General features: G+C 35.6%; 2 protein-coding genes across 2 annotated transcripts; one reads left to right on the plus strand and one right to left on the minus strand.

Moving 5' to 3' along the window:
- The first annotated feature begins 5023 nt into the window (after positions 1 to 5023).
- Positions 5024 to 8224, plus strand: LOC139899393 (bifunctional protein FolD 2-like). Its single transcript, XM_071882217.1, has 6 exons — positions 5024 to 5105; positions 6461 to 6618; positions 6772 to 6955; positions 7030 to 7187; positions 7333 to 7545; positions 7802 to 8224. Exons 2-6 carry the CDS (start codon positions 6505 to 6507, stop codon positions 8030 to 8032), a joined length of 900 nt encoding a protein of 299 aa, XP_071738318.1. The 5' UTR covers positions 5024 to 5105; positions 6461 to 6504; the 3' UTR covers positions 8033 to 8224.
- Positions 8225 to 8440: 216 nt separating this feature from the next.
- Positions 8441 to 9948, minus strand: LOC139899394 (universal stress protein PHOS34-like). The gene is made up of 4 exons (XM_071882218.1): positions 9735 to 9948; positions 9564 to 9658; positions 9059 to 9180; positions 8441 to 8649 (listed from the first exon to the last, which is right to left on the minus strand). Exons 1-4 carry the CDS (start codon positions 9913 to 9915, stop codon positions 8547 to 8549), a joined length of 501 nt encoding a protein of 166 aa, XP_071738319.1. The 5' UTR covers positions 9916 to 9948; the 3' UTR covers positions 8441 to 8546.
- Positions 9949 to 16191: the final 6243 nt, after the last annotated feature.

The raw sequence follows: 16191 nt of genomic DNA on the forward strand, positions 1-16191 counted from the left end.
TTCTTCTAAAAGATTAGCTTTTATATAAAAACACCTCCAAAGTAGCAGTGGACAGTGAAAAAAAAAAGAACTTTTAATAGCAAATATTAAAGAGGAAAGCAACTAATAAAAAATAAAGATTTCAAAGCAATACCAATCTAGTCATATCTGAAACAAATTTCTAAATTAAATAAATATTCACTTGGTCCCGAAAAAGGCGGAGATTTTCATGTGGAGGGTCCTAAAAAATGTGGAGGGTTCTAAAAAGGCGGACTCCGGTTCGTACCGAGCTTGAGAAGCGAGGTATTGATCTTGACTCCGTTAGATGCCCTCTATGTGATGACGATGTTGAAACAATCGATCACATATTTTTCTTTTATCGGCACTCAATGGATGTTTGGGAAAAAGTCTATAAGTGGTGGGGTTTTAATTCGGTCACAAATCTAAGTTTAAATGAAGCTTTCCGTGGCAATTGCAATCGATCCACAAGTCCCTTGTGCTCTATGGTTTGGCAAGCCTTATAGTCGACATGTGCGTATTACTTATGGAGAAACCATAATCAAAAGGTTTTTAATAATTCATGTTGGAGCGCTTTGACGGCGGTTATGAAGATTCAATTAACATTTTTCGAGTGGATTTCAAATCGTATCAAAAAAAGAAAATTGGAATGGTTGAAGTGGTTGGCGGATACATGGGATTGTATTACTTGATTATGTACTTTAGCAGGTTAACTAGTTGCTAGCTCAACAATTGGTTCTGTCGTGCATGGGTTTCGTGTTTCCTCTTCTCATTTTGTTCGTGTCTTTTTTTCCTATTTATCTCAGTGCACATAGCACATTGCTTATGTTCTGCCTAATGTATTGTCTAGTTTGTTGGGTCCTGTATGTGCAGCCATGATATGCTGCTTGCTGATTTCGTGTGTTTGGGTTGGGCCCCTTATAGTGGCCTTTTCGGGTAATGGGCTAGGCCCCCTTTTTGGCCTTTTTTCGTGATTAATCTATTGATTTTCGAAAAAAAAAAGAAGATTCGCGTCACTTCAAAAAAAGAAAGCATGAATTCCATCAATAATTGCCAAACTTAAAATTAGTTCTTCACTTATAGATACGATCATATGTAGAAATTTTTTAAGTGTACCATTAACGGTAATTGTGACATCAGAGTCAAATTGTGCACTTTTTAATAAAAATATAGGTTTTTAACTGTGATGCATTTGACCCGTTAACTCAAAATGTCAAGTTTTTGTGTTAAATATTTGTAAGATGATGTGGTAAAATCTAATTGGAAGTTGAGTAGAAAATAAATAAATAAATAAATAATAAAAATATATATTTATTAAACCAAATAAAAAATATGATTGGTGGATATCACCTATCACCTCTCCTCACTCTTCCATTTAAAAACTAACGTTGCGCTAGTGGCGTAGTCCCATAGAAGGTTATGGTGTCAATTGACACCACTCAAAGTTTGAGTTTTAATCAATTTTAGCTTTAAAGTTTGAGTTTTAATATCTAAAAAAGGCAATTGACCCCATTATTTTCAAAAGGCAATTGACACCACTGACTGAAAAAGGCAATTGACACCACTGACTGAAAATCCCGCCTTCGCCACCGCGTTGCGCTATTGTCGTCACCTTTCTTCAACCATAGCCACGTCAAGAAACGGAACGCAGCTGACGTTGCGTTGCGTACGGTCTAAATCAAAGAGAAAGCTTGAAATCAAATCAACTTTGATATAAAATTTTGAAATAAAAAATGTAGAACGACTTTCACGTTCACTATGAAGGGGTCATAAAAAATGAAAGAAACCCAAAACACAAGCGATGAAAAGAAAAGAAGCAAACCGCTACAACCTAACCAACAAATCACCTAGAAGGACCAAACCAAACAAACCGGACGAAATAAAGCAACTAAACTATAAGAGTAACTAAAAATCAATACAACCGAAACGGGAAAACCGATCCCGTTTTAAGACGCGGAGGGAAAAGTAGTGGGGTGGAGTTTTGTAGAGTCGTGTGTGAGGAATATCGTAATTAATGGCTGAGGAAGGCAGAAGATTTAGGAGGTAGGCGGCCATATGAAGAGCTTCCGTCCAGTAAGACGGTGGAAGTTTGGCTTGAAAAAGAAGGGTGCGTATAAGATTGTTGATGGTGCGGATCATCCTCTCGGATTTCCCGTTTTGTTGAGATGTTTGGGTGCATGAAAGGCAGAGTTGAATGCCATTGGATTTAAATAGTTGGTGAAGGGGTGTGTTATCAAATTCACCACCTTGGTCGCATTGAAAGGATTTAATTTCAGTGTTGAACTGTGTTTTAACAAAAGCACGAAACTGAACAAAGATATTGAATACATCAGATTTATTACGTAAAGGAAAGACCCATAAATAATGAGAATAATGATCCAAGAACAAAACATAATATTTAAATCCACTAAGACTTAAAACAGGAGAAGTCCATAAATCTGAATGGATAATATCAAATGCGGAATTAACATGCGAACTAGAACTACTAAACGGAAGTCTCACGTGTTTGCCAAGTTGACATGCATGGCAAAACTCGGGAGACTTCGTTTTATTACAAACAATGAAATTATTAGAAATAAGACGACGAAAAGATTCAACGCTGGGATGTCCAAGTCGTTGATGCCAGGTTGTTGAAGTGGTGAGGAGAGCATGCGGGTTTGATGTAGTTGACGGATTTGCGAGTGGGTAGAGATCTCCGGTGCTGTCACATCGGAGGAGCAGGCGTTGAGTCGGGTAGTCCTTCACAGAAAAACCAAACTTGTCAAAACAAACGGATACATTATTATCATGGGTAAAACGACGAACGGAGATATGGTTTTTTACAATGTTAGGAGTTACAAGTACGTTTGATAGATAAAGAGGTCGATTAGGATTAGGCAACACGCAATTACCAGTATTGGTGTCGGGAATCGTGTTCCCGTCACCAACGGTGACCGAAGGGTACATACAATAATTAAAAATGCTACTTAATTTATTAATGTTAGATGAGAGGTGGGTGGAAGCACCTGTGTCCATGTGCCATCCGGTATTGCCGTAGTCTTATAGTGTCATGGTGTTAAACGCTTGTGGGAGAAGAGTTTCTTGACTGGACTGTTGCGAAGTTACTTGGGGGTTCTGTCCAGCAAACAAAACAGGAGCAACAGTACCAGGCCCCATGTTAGTTGTCTGTCCAGGTGGGCTGTTTAGAAAGTGGGCCTGCTGTGGAGTGTGCAGCCCAATTGGCGCAGGAGTCTGTGGACTGTGGGCATAAGCAGGTCCATGAGTTGTGCCATATGGTACATGTCCAACCCAATACGCATGAGGATTGGTAGCAGGGAAACCATGTGGGCTCGACATGTGGGCCAAGGGTGTGCGAGGCCGAAAGTTAAATTGGGCCGCAGGTAAAGTGGAGGCCCGTGAGTTACCTTGTTGGATCAGAAGCTCTTGTTGGGCGGCTATTATCTCCAGAAGGCGAGCCTGGTTATTTCCTGCAGGGCGTGAAGGAGTGGCAGGGAAAGGATTACGTGGTGATGAGTGATGTAAATATCTACACTTCTCTGCGAATCGACAGTGCCCACGATTGAAATTACGACAAACCTCAGAATTGGAAGTTGGGCGTCGTACAGATGTGTTTGAAGATGTTGCCTGGGCAACAAGTACCGTAGGGGCAGAGGGTGTACCTTGTGGTTCGACGTTGCTACGATTCTTACGAGTTAACTGCATCTCTTCGAGGGTGATCATGGATCGAACCGCGTCGAAACTTGGGAATGGATCGCTATGAATCATAATGTGTTGTGCATGAGGGAAGCGTTCGTTTAACCCATTTATGGCATAAGTGCTCGAACCGAGGTTGCTTAAAAGGGCGGCTAGGGATTCAACTTTCCGAAAATATTGATCAGCAGTTAGATCGCCAATATGTAGGGAACGTAATTCGGCTGTGAGTTCGACGATCTTAGATCGCTTGTTGTCATGAAAGATCTTCTTGAGAAATTCCCAAGCATCGTGAGCGGTTTTAGGTTGAGAGTTTAACACCCGTTCCAGGAGAGGTTCTGATATGGTCAGAAAGATCCAACCGAGCACTACTGCATCGGCTTTGCGTGTTTCTTCGTCTGGTGGATCGGTGGTCGATGAGGCTTCGAGAAAATTGTGAACGTTAAATGCATTGCAGTGAGTACTAAAAAGCGTACTCCAGTGTGTGTGGTTCAACTTAGCAAGATCAAGTTTAATTGGAATAAGGTGATGAACGGATGTTACGGTGTAAACTTTATCGTATTTGCCGGATGGGGCCATTGAAGATTGTAGCAGCAGCAGCGTACAGAAAAGAGAAAGAAATTGAACTGAAAAAGAAAAAAATGAAGAGGGATTGATCGGCTGTAAGTAGCGGCTAGGGTGTTAGGGTTTTTATGTTGTCTGATACCATGTTAGCGTGTAATGTATCTTGTGTTTTTCATATCATAAGCGTAATGAGTACAGCATAATAAATAGACACAAGACCTAGGGCTAGATGGCACGCAGGCCCAACACAAATAGGCACGCAGGCCCAATGACAGGAAAATACTAGAACTCGGGCACGCAGGCCCTTAATATCGGCTAACATTTGGTGCCCGCTTTGTCGCACTCACTTAAATAAATCGTCGTGCTCTACGTGAACTTCTCCACTTCGGCACTTACATTCTTAACTTTAAAATTCGCTTCAAGGAGTTCATCGATCAAGATGAGAATAAAAATTTCACATCGAGCTCCGTCAGGGCTTCACCAAAGAAGAAATCGAGTCAACACACTCGTCAACCTCCGCCACGTTAGCCTTCTTCTTTAGTCAGTTAAGCAAAAATTAGTGAGAAACATTTACGGTAAAAAAACGCTCAATTACAAATAGTCAACTGTGACACTCGAACTATTTGGGCCGTTTAAAAAAAAAAAAAAAACACTCAGAACTATTTGGTCCCGATAAAAAAACATCCGTCCCGGTCACAGCCGTACGCCGCCGTTATTTAATCATTAAAAAGTGTGTGCCCTCCTTCTTATCTCTCTATTTCACACATAAATAATAAATAAATATACAATCACTGGATAAAAATATTTCCTAAAAATCCATACGATCTAATCGTCCACCTACTCTACTGCTGACTATAAGTAAGCTTGTTTTAATCCATATTAGTTTCCATTTCTGAATTTAATTCTATCTATTAATTTCTTTATTTCATTGCTTAATTATACGAATTGACTGGAGTATGATACTCTAACTGTCTATAGCTAATTGACTGATGATATATATGATTCCTGTTCTATGAATCATGATCAGATCAATATTTAGCTGTAATAAGTGATTTGCCTTGTATCGTAAGCTTTTATATACATCAAACTTTCAAATCAATTTTACTGTAATGTAATCTTGTCGGTTACATCAATCAATAACTCATATTGTTGAAATTGAAAGTTTGATATACCATACCACGTATATAATAGCAACATCAATCGTTATAATAGGACAACCTAAAATTGTTTTTCGTGTAAAGTAGGTGCCATAGATCACTCTGTATAACCGTCATTTTCCCAATTTGCTCCTACTTTCAAAGTTGTAAGGTTTTCCCTGTTCGGGTTACCCGGGAAGGGCGAGTAATCCGGCCCCATACTCTAGTGTACGCAGCCCATCAGGAATACTCCCTGGCTGTTTCCAACCCTTCCCTGGCCACCCCAAGAATTGAACCTGAGACCTCTTGCAAGGATCTCAGGGCCCCAACCACTTGGGCTACCTTGGGATGGTTAATTTGCTCCTACTTATTACTAGGAAAAAAAAAAAATTACATAAATAAAAATAAAAAATAAACTGTTGTAGCATATATTACAAACAGAATAAACAGAAGGTATTTTCCCTGTTCACCATGGCAAGGCGCGAGTCGGGGATGAGTCGAAAGTTGACCAACGTTAACCTTTAGTAATAACTAAAGCAAACTTATGTATATTTCACATAAATAAATATATCAAGCATAAAATTTAAATATATGGCACAAAATCTAATTTTAAATTTCTTTTACCTAACTTTGACCAACTCTGCCTCGAATCGGACGACTCAGTCTGAATTTGACCCGACTTGTTAGCGTTGACCAACTTTTAATACGTATCTGGGCTGGTCGGGATGCGCTAGTCCCCAAACCGACGCGTCGGCCAACTCGGCCGACTTTTACAACAGTGTCACCCTGGTAGGCTCTAGCCTTTTTTTAACTAGGATGTATGCAGCCTATCCCGGATATATTGGTGACCGTTTCCAACCCTTACCCTAGCCACCTTCAAGTTGTTTACAAATGGAGGTTTGATCTTTTGACCTCTTGTGAGGATATAATGACAACTTACCACTAGGCACCTTGGTCTTGGTTAGCTGTTGTAGCTTACCTTTTCTATTTTTTATAGCTGAATGTGCACGTTTTCGTGATTTTTTTTCCGCTTATCTGAGCATATATAATGAAAGTTTTGTTCTTTTCGGCAGGGTTGCTAAAATCTTGATATCTGAATATATATATATATATCAATATGGCATTGCCTGTAGATCATAAAGCCCAAATCATTGATGGAAAAGCAATTGCACAGACGATTCGTTCTGAAATTGCCTCCGAATGCAAGGATTTGATTGAGAAATATGGCAAGGTCTATCGATTTCTCCCCGTCATCTACTTGTTATTATTATTCCACCATATTATTAAGATGGAAAGTTAGGAATGCTATTAAAAACATGATCTTTCAGTGTTCAACATAACATGATTATGTGTTCACAAGGACAAAATTGTAATTTTTTGACAGGCTCCAGGGCTTGCTGTAGTGATTGTTGGACATAGAAAAGATTCTCAAAGTTATGTTAATATGAAGAGAAAAGCGTGTGCCGAGGTCGGAATTAAGTCTATCGACATTGATCTTCCCGAACAAGTACCCGAAGCTGAATTGATCGCAAAGGTCCACGAATTAAATGCAGATCCCGACGTACACGGTTAGTCACTTTTTAATAAATAAAGCACCTGATCATCCTTGTTCATAAAGATTAATGATTTCATTAAAATGTAGGAATATTGGTTCAGCTTCCTTTGCCGAAACACATAAACGAGGAAAAAGTCTTAACCGAAATCAGCATCGAAAAAGACGTAGATGGATTTCATCCTCTCAACATTGGTAAACTTGCTATGAAAGGCAGAGAACCACTATACCTTCCTTGCACCCCAAAGGTAATAATGCAAACTGACTCATTGTTTAACAAAATGGGTTGAAATTGCTACCTCTAGGCTCATCATTATGGTGTGAGAAGAAACTTAAACCTGATTGTTTACTCGTTTAGAGGTTTTAAATGATTTATTTTTTTCCTTTGAACAGGGATGTATTGAACTTTTGAAACGCAGTGGTGTTACGATAAAGGGTAAGCGGGCAGTGGTTGTTGGTCGGAGTAACATTGTTGGCTTACCAGTTTCATTGTTGCTGCTTAAAGCAGATGCTACGGTTACTATCGTTCATTCGAACACACCCGATCTGCAAAGTATCATTTGTGAGGCTGACATCGTTATTGCTGCAGCAGGACAAGCTATGATGGTATACATATTTTGTTTCATATGTAATTTTAAGTTACATTTTATGAATTTAAATGTCAGAAAATCGCTTTAAAAATACTTTTTATTCTAGAAAAGTAGGTATTGAGGCAACCAAAAATGTGATGATAACGAATAGTAAAACACATCTCAAATTGAGGGATCGAAATTGTCACCTCTAGTACTTACAGGGATCATATGAAACGGTTGCTGAATCTTAATTCTTGTCAAATTTGTTTATATCTGGTTAATTTTACCAGATAAATGGTAGCTGGCTTAAGCCTGGTGCAGCCGTTATCGATGTGGGGACAAATGCAGTCGACGATCCTAGTAAAAAATCAGGATACAGGCTTGTAGGCGATGTCGATTTTCAGGAAGCATGTCAAGTTGCTGGATTCATTACCCCTGTTCCAGGAGGTGTGGGACCCATGACCGTAGCAATGCTGCTTAAAAACACTTTGGATGGAGCCAAGCGTGTGATCAAACAGTAAACCGTCTCCTCAACTCATTCCAATTTTCGTTATCAGATATGGTATTGCATCAGAAATCTTCATGTCATGTTTTTGTTTTGTTGAGCTTATATGTTCATTTCATTTTGACTCTTTGGTTGTGTTGTATCCTAGTAAAAATAGTAGATCCTTCTGAATCAACTAAACCATCATTGATAGAGAACCTTTTATTAATATTATAATTTGATTTGATTATCAATCTATTGAGTCTTAAAGTTAGATAATCATATTAGTAAAGGAGGATATTTTAATCAAGTGATGAATAGCAAGCACGATTGGATATTGCTTAATCATATATTCATTGGTGACTTTTCAGTAGAATCCAAATTTTTATTAGACAAAACACAAAACTTAAAATTACAAGAACGAAAATTAGCTATGACGTTACACATAAGCGTACTACGCGTACACATGGAAAAGCAAACGGTAATAAGGGAAGACTGATCATTGCAAATAACCAGCGTGAACGCGATAAAATGGCAAACTCGTGTAAAGACTAGTTATTAGCGCCCTCGTTGGTTCCCTTTGGCTTCTTCACCACCATCACGGTACAATGGGCATGATGAGTTACATAGTCGCTTACACTTCCTAAAACCGCCCTGCAAAAAAAAAAAAAAAAAAAAAATATATATATATATATATATATATATATATATATATATATATATATATATATATATATATATATATATATATATATATATATATTATTGTAATGTACAACATTTAATTTATTAGTGATGTATGACTAATTTTTAGTGACAGCACTTTTCAAATGTTTTCCAAAGGTGCAAAAAATCTTATTTTATACGGAGTAGTAAATATGCATCTTCAACAAATTTTGCACCTTTACTGCAAAACAACTTTGAAAAAGGACATGCTCTTGAAAAAATCAATTCAATTTCAATATAACATATAATAATGAACATAAAATATACATAATTATAACAAATAACCTTAAACATTTATGACATAACATATACTTATATAGTTATATATATAGTTCACCTTTTTATTGATCCATAACCATGGCTACCAACTACAAGTATGGTTGCATGGTGCCTCTCCACAGCATCACATAACACGTTTCTAGCATCACCTTCCACAACCTCTAGTGTTGCATCATTCACCTGTTAATTTAATTGGGATAGCTTTATTAAAATTGATTATTGGCTTATTACTAATAATTTTCGATACAGCAAAATTAAACTGTTTATAATCTTATTTGCTTATTACTACAAATAACGAAAAACTAACATTAACGTCCTAAAACGAGTAAATGGATAAGATATTTTCTGTTCAGGCTAACAAGGGGACTATAACTCATGTACGGGCCATAACCGTGTTATATGTTGATCGTTTCCAACCCTTTCTTTGGCCACATTCTTAGGATACAGGGACCACAACGACTAGAATATCTTGTGATGGTTAACATTGATGTCCTAATTGGATAATAGTCGAGCTAAATAATTTACAATCAACTTCAATATAATCTAAAACCATAATTACAGACCGATTTAGAAGCACAAAGCTCCTTTGCCTTTTCCACAACACGAGCAGCGATATTTTTCAAATCCACGTCAACTTGGGACAAAATATCCACCACACCTGCAAATTCACAAATTCGACAACAAGTTAATAACTTCTAATATAAGACTGTCATGAGAAGGAATAGTCCGATTACCAGGAATATGCAAGCCTATAGAAGAAGCAGGAGTTGGTTTCGAGTTAACGAGGATTAGGTTAAACGGAGGGTTTGCTGCAGAAGGTACTATGAACCGATCTAGTGTCCATTCTAGAGCAAAAAAACTCTGCTCGCTATCATCGATTCCCACAATCATCACCGGTTTTGTAGCTGTCAACATATTTGTATTTATGTATGAGATTATGTATGTAATATGTTTGTGTACAATTGAGTGCATAACATTTCAGAAATAAGAGTTTAAATAGGAGAAATAATAAGGGACTAAACGCAGTGAGTTCACTACTTTATTCTCAATAACTTTTTAGAGTATGTGTTACACCAAAAATAACGTCCCTTTTTATAAGCACGTGTTTTATTATAAATTATAATATAATTATATTATATAATTAGTCTTTAACATAAAAGTGTTTACGTGATTAAAATGATATTGACACATTATGTCCTATCTTGGTGCATGAAAAAAGGAGTAATGTTAAGAGGAGGTGATGTGTTCAACAGTAAATTTTACACAATGTAAGTTGTGTGTTTTATGTATAATACGTAGTATAACATTATGAAACAAATTTTTGCAGTCCCTAAAAAAAAAAAAAAAAAAAAAAAGTTATGTGTTTTATGTATAATACGTAGTATAACATTATGAAACAAATTTAATCTTAAATGAATTAAATTATGTAATTAGATTTAATCTTTGTTTTATGTATAGTTACATTTTTATAACAAATTAAAAAGAAATGTTACTACGTACTAATTTTCCATGTCTGAATTTTTCTGAATCTGTGTTTTAAACACTATCTTGTCTTATTTAAAGGTAATGATCCAAAAGGATCATCATAGATGCATGGAACAATATATTGATTTTAAGTTGTGACATATTTTTCTTGATATTATACGAAGTGTAGAAGAAAAATAGGAAGATGGGCCAAAAGTTGCATCATGATTGGGGATATAAAGAGGAAGATTGGGATATAAAGAGGAAGATAGATGAGAAAGGGGCAATTGGGGGACTTGGGGTGATGGTTTTGGTTCCTTTTTATCGACTTCATAAAGACACTAGTCTTTTGAGTTGTGACCCACTCACCCAATGACCCGATAGAGTTGCATAACCCTTTCTTCTAGCCCACGTGTTTAACTTTGCGGATTTCTTTCTTTAGCCAGCCTCACATTTTCCAAGCCCTAAGGCCCATGGTTCGATAAGTCCTAAATGTATGTTATTGTCACCTTATTTCGTAAAGGGTTTGTTAGAAACAGGGTGTGACGACCCGAAAATTTCTGACCAAATTTAAACTTTATCTTTAAAATGATTTAATGTTTTCGACACGATAAGCAAAGTCTGTAATGTTGAGTCTCAAGTTTTGGAACTATATTCATGTAATCAATTATTCTTTGACTGTTCTCGAAGATTCACGAACAATATATATATAACTTAATGTGCATATATATATATATATATATATATATGATTTCAAGTTATTTAGTAAACGATAGTAACATTCGATTATTGATTCGATTGATATTTAGATAAGTTAACTAAAACGTTTAAGATGAACCAGTAAAACACTAATTTGCTACAGTATTTTCGAATTTCTACAGTACCCGAAAAGCTACAGTGTTTTCGAAAATCACTATTTGCTACAGTAAAAAAACTTTGCTACGGTAACTTTGCTACAGTAAAACGCTATTTTAAAATGAAAATGTATATATGTATATGTATATACTACGAGACGATGATTTATAGAAGCAAATAACCAAAACATTTAATTGATTGAAGCTACACTTCGAGTAACATAGTTTATCAATGATTAAGTTTAATTTTTGATAAAGGTACACGTCGCGTAACGAAAAGTACTAGTTTTCTAAGCGTACGAAAATGCATTCGAGAAACCGAAACCGGGACATAAGTCGAGTGATAACGTACGAGTCAACGGATCAAAAATTGAAAGTCAACTATGCACGTGAATATGATATAATATATAATTAATTATATAAATTAAATATATTATATATATTATATTTAAATACGTCGACAAGCAAAACAACAAAATAATGTGAGCTGTAAAGAAAGGCCATGCGATCGCATGGCCAAACGCCTTCGAAACCATACGATCGCATGAGGCAAAATTTCAGGAAAGGCCTATAAAAGTCGAGCTCGTTCACTGAATTGCACACACACACATATCATCCATCTTACTCTGTATTTATTTATTTAATTATTATTATTATTATTATTATTATTATTATTATTATTATTATTATTATTATTATTATTATTATTATTATTATTATTATTATTATTATTATTATTATTAAGATTAATATTATTATTATTATTAGTATTAGTATTAGTAGTATTATTATACATAAAATACTACGACGAAGTCATGAGCGTGTCACTTTCAAAATGGGTTTTCAAGCGGGATAGAGCTAAGGAAATTATGGGTTATAGCTATGGAGGTTATGGGTAATGTACGTGGGTATTATTGGCTAGTCAAACCTAGTGTTTATCATCTCTGTTGCGTCTACGTACTTCCCTGCAATATTGAATCACGATATTGATACGTGAGCATTCATATTTTATATTTTATATATTAATTGTGTATCCATGTCTTGTGATGCCCCGTACAAAACCATCGTGTACGAATCATCAACAACAGGATCATTACAAGGTCAAACACTATATGCTATTTCAAAACAAGTTTGCATTCATGATAAAAGGTGACGTCATAACTAACGTCGAATGTTTTACATCAAAAGTATGCTTCAATGAATAGAAGCAAGGATAATAGTATGTGACCCATAGGTCGTTACAAATCATAGTTTCAAAAGTAATAATGTTTATGAATGCAAGATAAACGTTCATGCAGTGACATCTCTAAAGCAGCGGGTGTCTACAGCAAGACTAGTACACAGCGGAAGCAGCTAACCTTAAGCACCTGAGAAAAACATGCTTAAAAACGTCAACACAAAGGTTGGTGAGCTATAGTTTAAGTATAACAGTAATGTAAGGTAGGCCACGAGATTTCAGTGCTACAAAGAGCGTTTCAAAACAGTATGATAAAGTATATGTTTAACCGTGGGCACTTGGTAACTAACTTAACGTTTATACCCCCTGAAATTACACTTAGCAAGTGCGTATGTATACGAAGTATTAAACACTCGTTAAATGCTAGCGCGACTAGCCCGAGTGGGGATGTCAAACCCTATGGATCCATATCTAAGATTCGCGTTCACCGGTTCAAAAACCGATGACTAAACGTTACAGAGCTAAAGGGAATGTTTATGCCGTTGTATAACCCACACATATATAAAGTTTAAGTACTCGTGCCTAGTATGTAAAACGTAAAATGTGCATGTATTCTCAGTTCCCAAAATAGTTAAAGTAAAAAGGGATGCTATAACTCACAGTGGTAAAGTAGTGGTAAAGTCGAGTCGGGAAGTAAGCAAGTACGTAGGTCCGGAAAGTCCTCAACCTAAGTCAAATAGTACTAAGTCAGTAAATCATCCCAATAGGTTTAAAAGTATGTAAATTAGGTCTTAAGGGTCATCATCATTCATCATCAAACAAAAGGTGTAAAGTAAGTTTCATTCTAGAAAAGAGTTTAAAACAAAGGCTGACTTCGGTCAGTCACCACGGCCTCTATACCTACTGAAATAAGGTGAGACCAGTGGCCATGGCTCCGTATATGAGTTCTTTAGTTGTGGTAAAAATTCCAGAAGCAAATTCGTCTTCGTTTGACCGTGGCGACGGTCTAAGTGCGAGTAGGTCAGAATTTTCAGCACAGCGTTAAAAGGACATAGTGACGATCGGAGGGCCATAAATCCTAAACCGTAACTCGGATTAAGACGAGTCCTAAATGAAAAGTTATCTACTAGAACAGTGCTAACTGAAAATCATATTTAGAGTAGCCCAGGTTGTACTGATCAGACCCAGAAACAGTAAAACAGTAGGTTCCGGTGGGTTTCTTGGTACTCGATGCTTATCACGGTTCTCATCCTTGATGCATATAGCTTCAAGTGTACAACTCGTTGATGTGTTTGCATCATCTTAACCAAGGTTTCACCATCATAACACTTGTGTAAGTCTAATACATGTAGCACAACTCAATTAAGTGTTGTATGTAGTTTGATGAACCAAAGTTACATCAAAGTCTTAGATTTAACACATACATGAACTATAAAAGTAATATTGAACTACAAACTTGAAAGTAAACTAACTAATCAAGATCTTAAGATGTAGAACATAGTTCTTAGTTTGATCTTGAAGATCCAAGACTCAAAAGTCTAGATCTAAAGTTATTAAGTTAAATCCTAAGTAATAATACTTGAATCTTTACTTTAATGAAACCACAAGTTACAAAACTTAGATTATCATCTTGTAAAGTGTATGTAAGCTCATAAGCTCTTGATTATGACAAAGTTAGAAGACCATAAGCTATAGAACTTAGATCCATCACAAGTATATGAAGTTATAACTAAAAAGTTACACTTCTATGTTCTTGAACTTTCAAGTTAACTTTTGTTCAAGAAAAATGAGATCAAAGTTAACTAGTAACACTTGACCAACAAGAACATGAATCATGAAATTAAAGTGCAAGTAAATGAAGTAATAAACTAAATAAACAAGTAACTAATTCATGGTTGTTCATACCTTAAAGATTCAAGCCAAAGTCTTGATCTTTAGGAAGTAAACTTTTAAGTTTACAACATGAGCTTCAAGTATGATTTTAACAACACATGAACTTACAACCTTTAAGACATTAAACGTAGAACATAAACTAGAAAGTTTAGTTCTTGTGTTTTCTTGTAAATACAAGATAAAAAGAAGAACAAACTAAAGAGTTTGATTCTTAAATACTAGTAAGTAATAACTAAAATAACAAGTAAGTAAGCTACAACAAAGAACAAGTAACAAATTAACAACAAAAGAATGATGATGAGAGGTGTATGCTACGGTTTTTAGAGGAAAGAAAAGAAGGAGAAGTTGTTCTTGTTACTTACAATATTAGAGAGAAAGTGAGAGGAAAAGATGAGAGAACTTGCAAGTAATGTGTGTGTGTGTGTGTGTAAAATGAAAGAGTAATACTAGTAATAGGTAATTAAAATTTGAAAGCAAAAACACCCTCCAAGGCCACTAAGGCCGTGAGTTTTGGGAGCCACAAAAGGAAGGAGAGTGACCACTAGTTACTTCATGTATTGGCTCAAAAGTTGGTCATAAGGTTGCATGCATGGGGACTAGGTGCAAGTATCATGTAACAAGATTCTCCTCTAACTTAATCAATCTAGTTAAACTTTGAAAGTAATACTTGCATCATAAAATGGGCTTATTAATCCATTAAAGAAGTAGAGTGGGCTCTTAAGTCCACTTACACTAATCAAAGCCCAAGTTTCATTAATTAACAATTAAATCCAACAAAGCCTAAGTAATTAACTAGTAATCATAGTTAATTAAAAATGATTAATAAAACTTAATCATGAATGTAAATAATATTCAAAAATATTATTCGTGTAAAGTTCGTGTGTCACAAAGACGTTTCGGGCATTTAAAGTCAAGTATGGTAACATGTAAATGTATATAAACAATACATTCATTAAATCACAAGTATTAATAATAATTATTAATAATTAAACGTTGGAAAATCCAGGGTCGTTACATCTCTAGTGCTCGAGTATATATATTTATGCATGCTTGTATGCTAAATTTCGTCGTTAAACAGTTTATAATGAATCACAAATTAAATACATATATTACTAGTAAAAGGTATATGATATACATGTTTTTGGAAAGCTGGCGAAAAATCAATAACTTTTCATTTAGAAATCGCGTAATTTCGATGAACGAATCAAAAGATATGATCAACTGAATTATGATTGACGTTAATTAGAATTGCTTTTGAATTTGCAATTAATATTTAAACAACTTGTTTGTAAGATTGATAAATTAGATTTTTGAATATTACCAACCGAGTAAATGAATCCTTATATAAGGTACGTCTTGTTTTGTTGAACTATTGTCAAAATTGACTTTTTGAAATGACTTTGAATAACTTTTGTATGTCGATCTCGAGCATTAGGATTGTGATACACTATGACCTGACCAAGCTTGATAGACATTTATTGACCAACATATGTTCTCTAGGTTGAGATCTACGGTTATTTGGTAATTCGAGTTTCGGTCACATTTTGGTGAACGAATTTATATGCTGCTAAGGTGAGTTTCATTTGCTCCCTTTTTAATTGCTTTTGCAATCTATATTTTTTGGGCTGAGAATACATGCACTTTATTTTAAACGAAATGGATACAAGTACATACTAAATTCTACACCGAGTTTGAACCAAAAATCCCTTAGCTTTGGTAACTAGTAACTGCCGGTTATAAGAACTGGTGGGCGCGAGTAGTTATATATGGATCCATAGGGCTTGACATCCCCGTCTGTTCCAG

The sequence above is a fragment of the Rutidosis leptorrhynchoides genome, chromosome 3, assembly GCF_046630445.1.
Source record: "Rutidosis leptorrhynchoides isolate AG116_Rl617_1_P2 chromosome 3, CSIRO_AGI_Rlap_v1, whole genome shotgun sequence".
NCBI classification, from domain to species: Eukaryota; Viridiplantae; Streptophyta; class Magnoliopsida; order Asterales; family Asteraceae; genus Rutidosis; species Rutidosis leptorrhynchoides.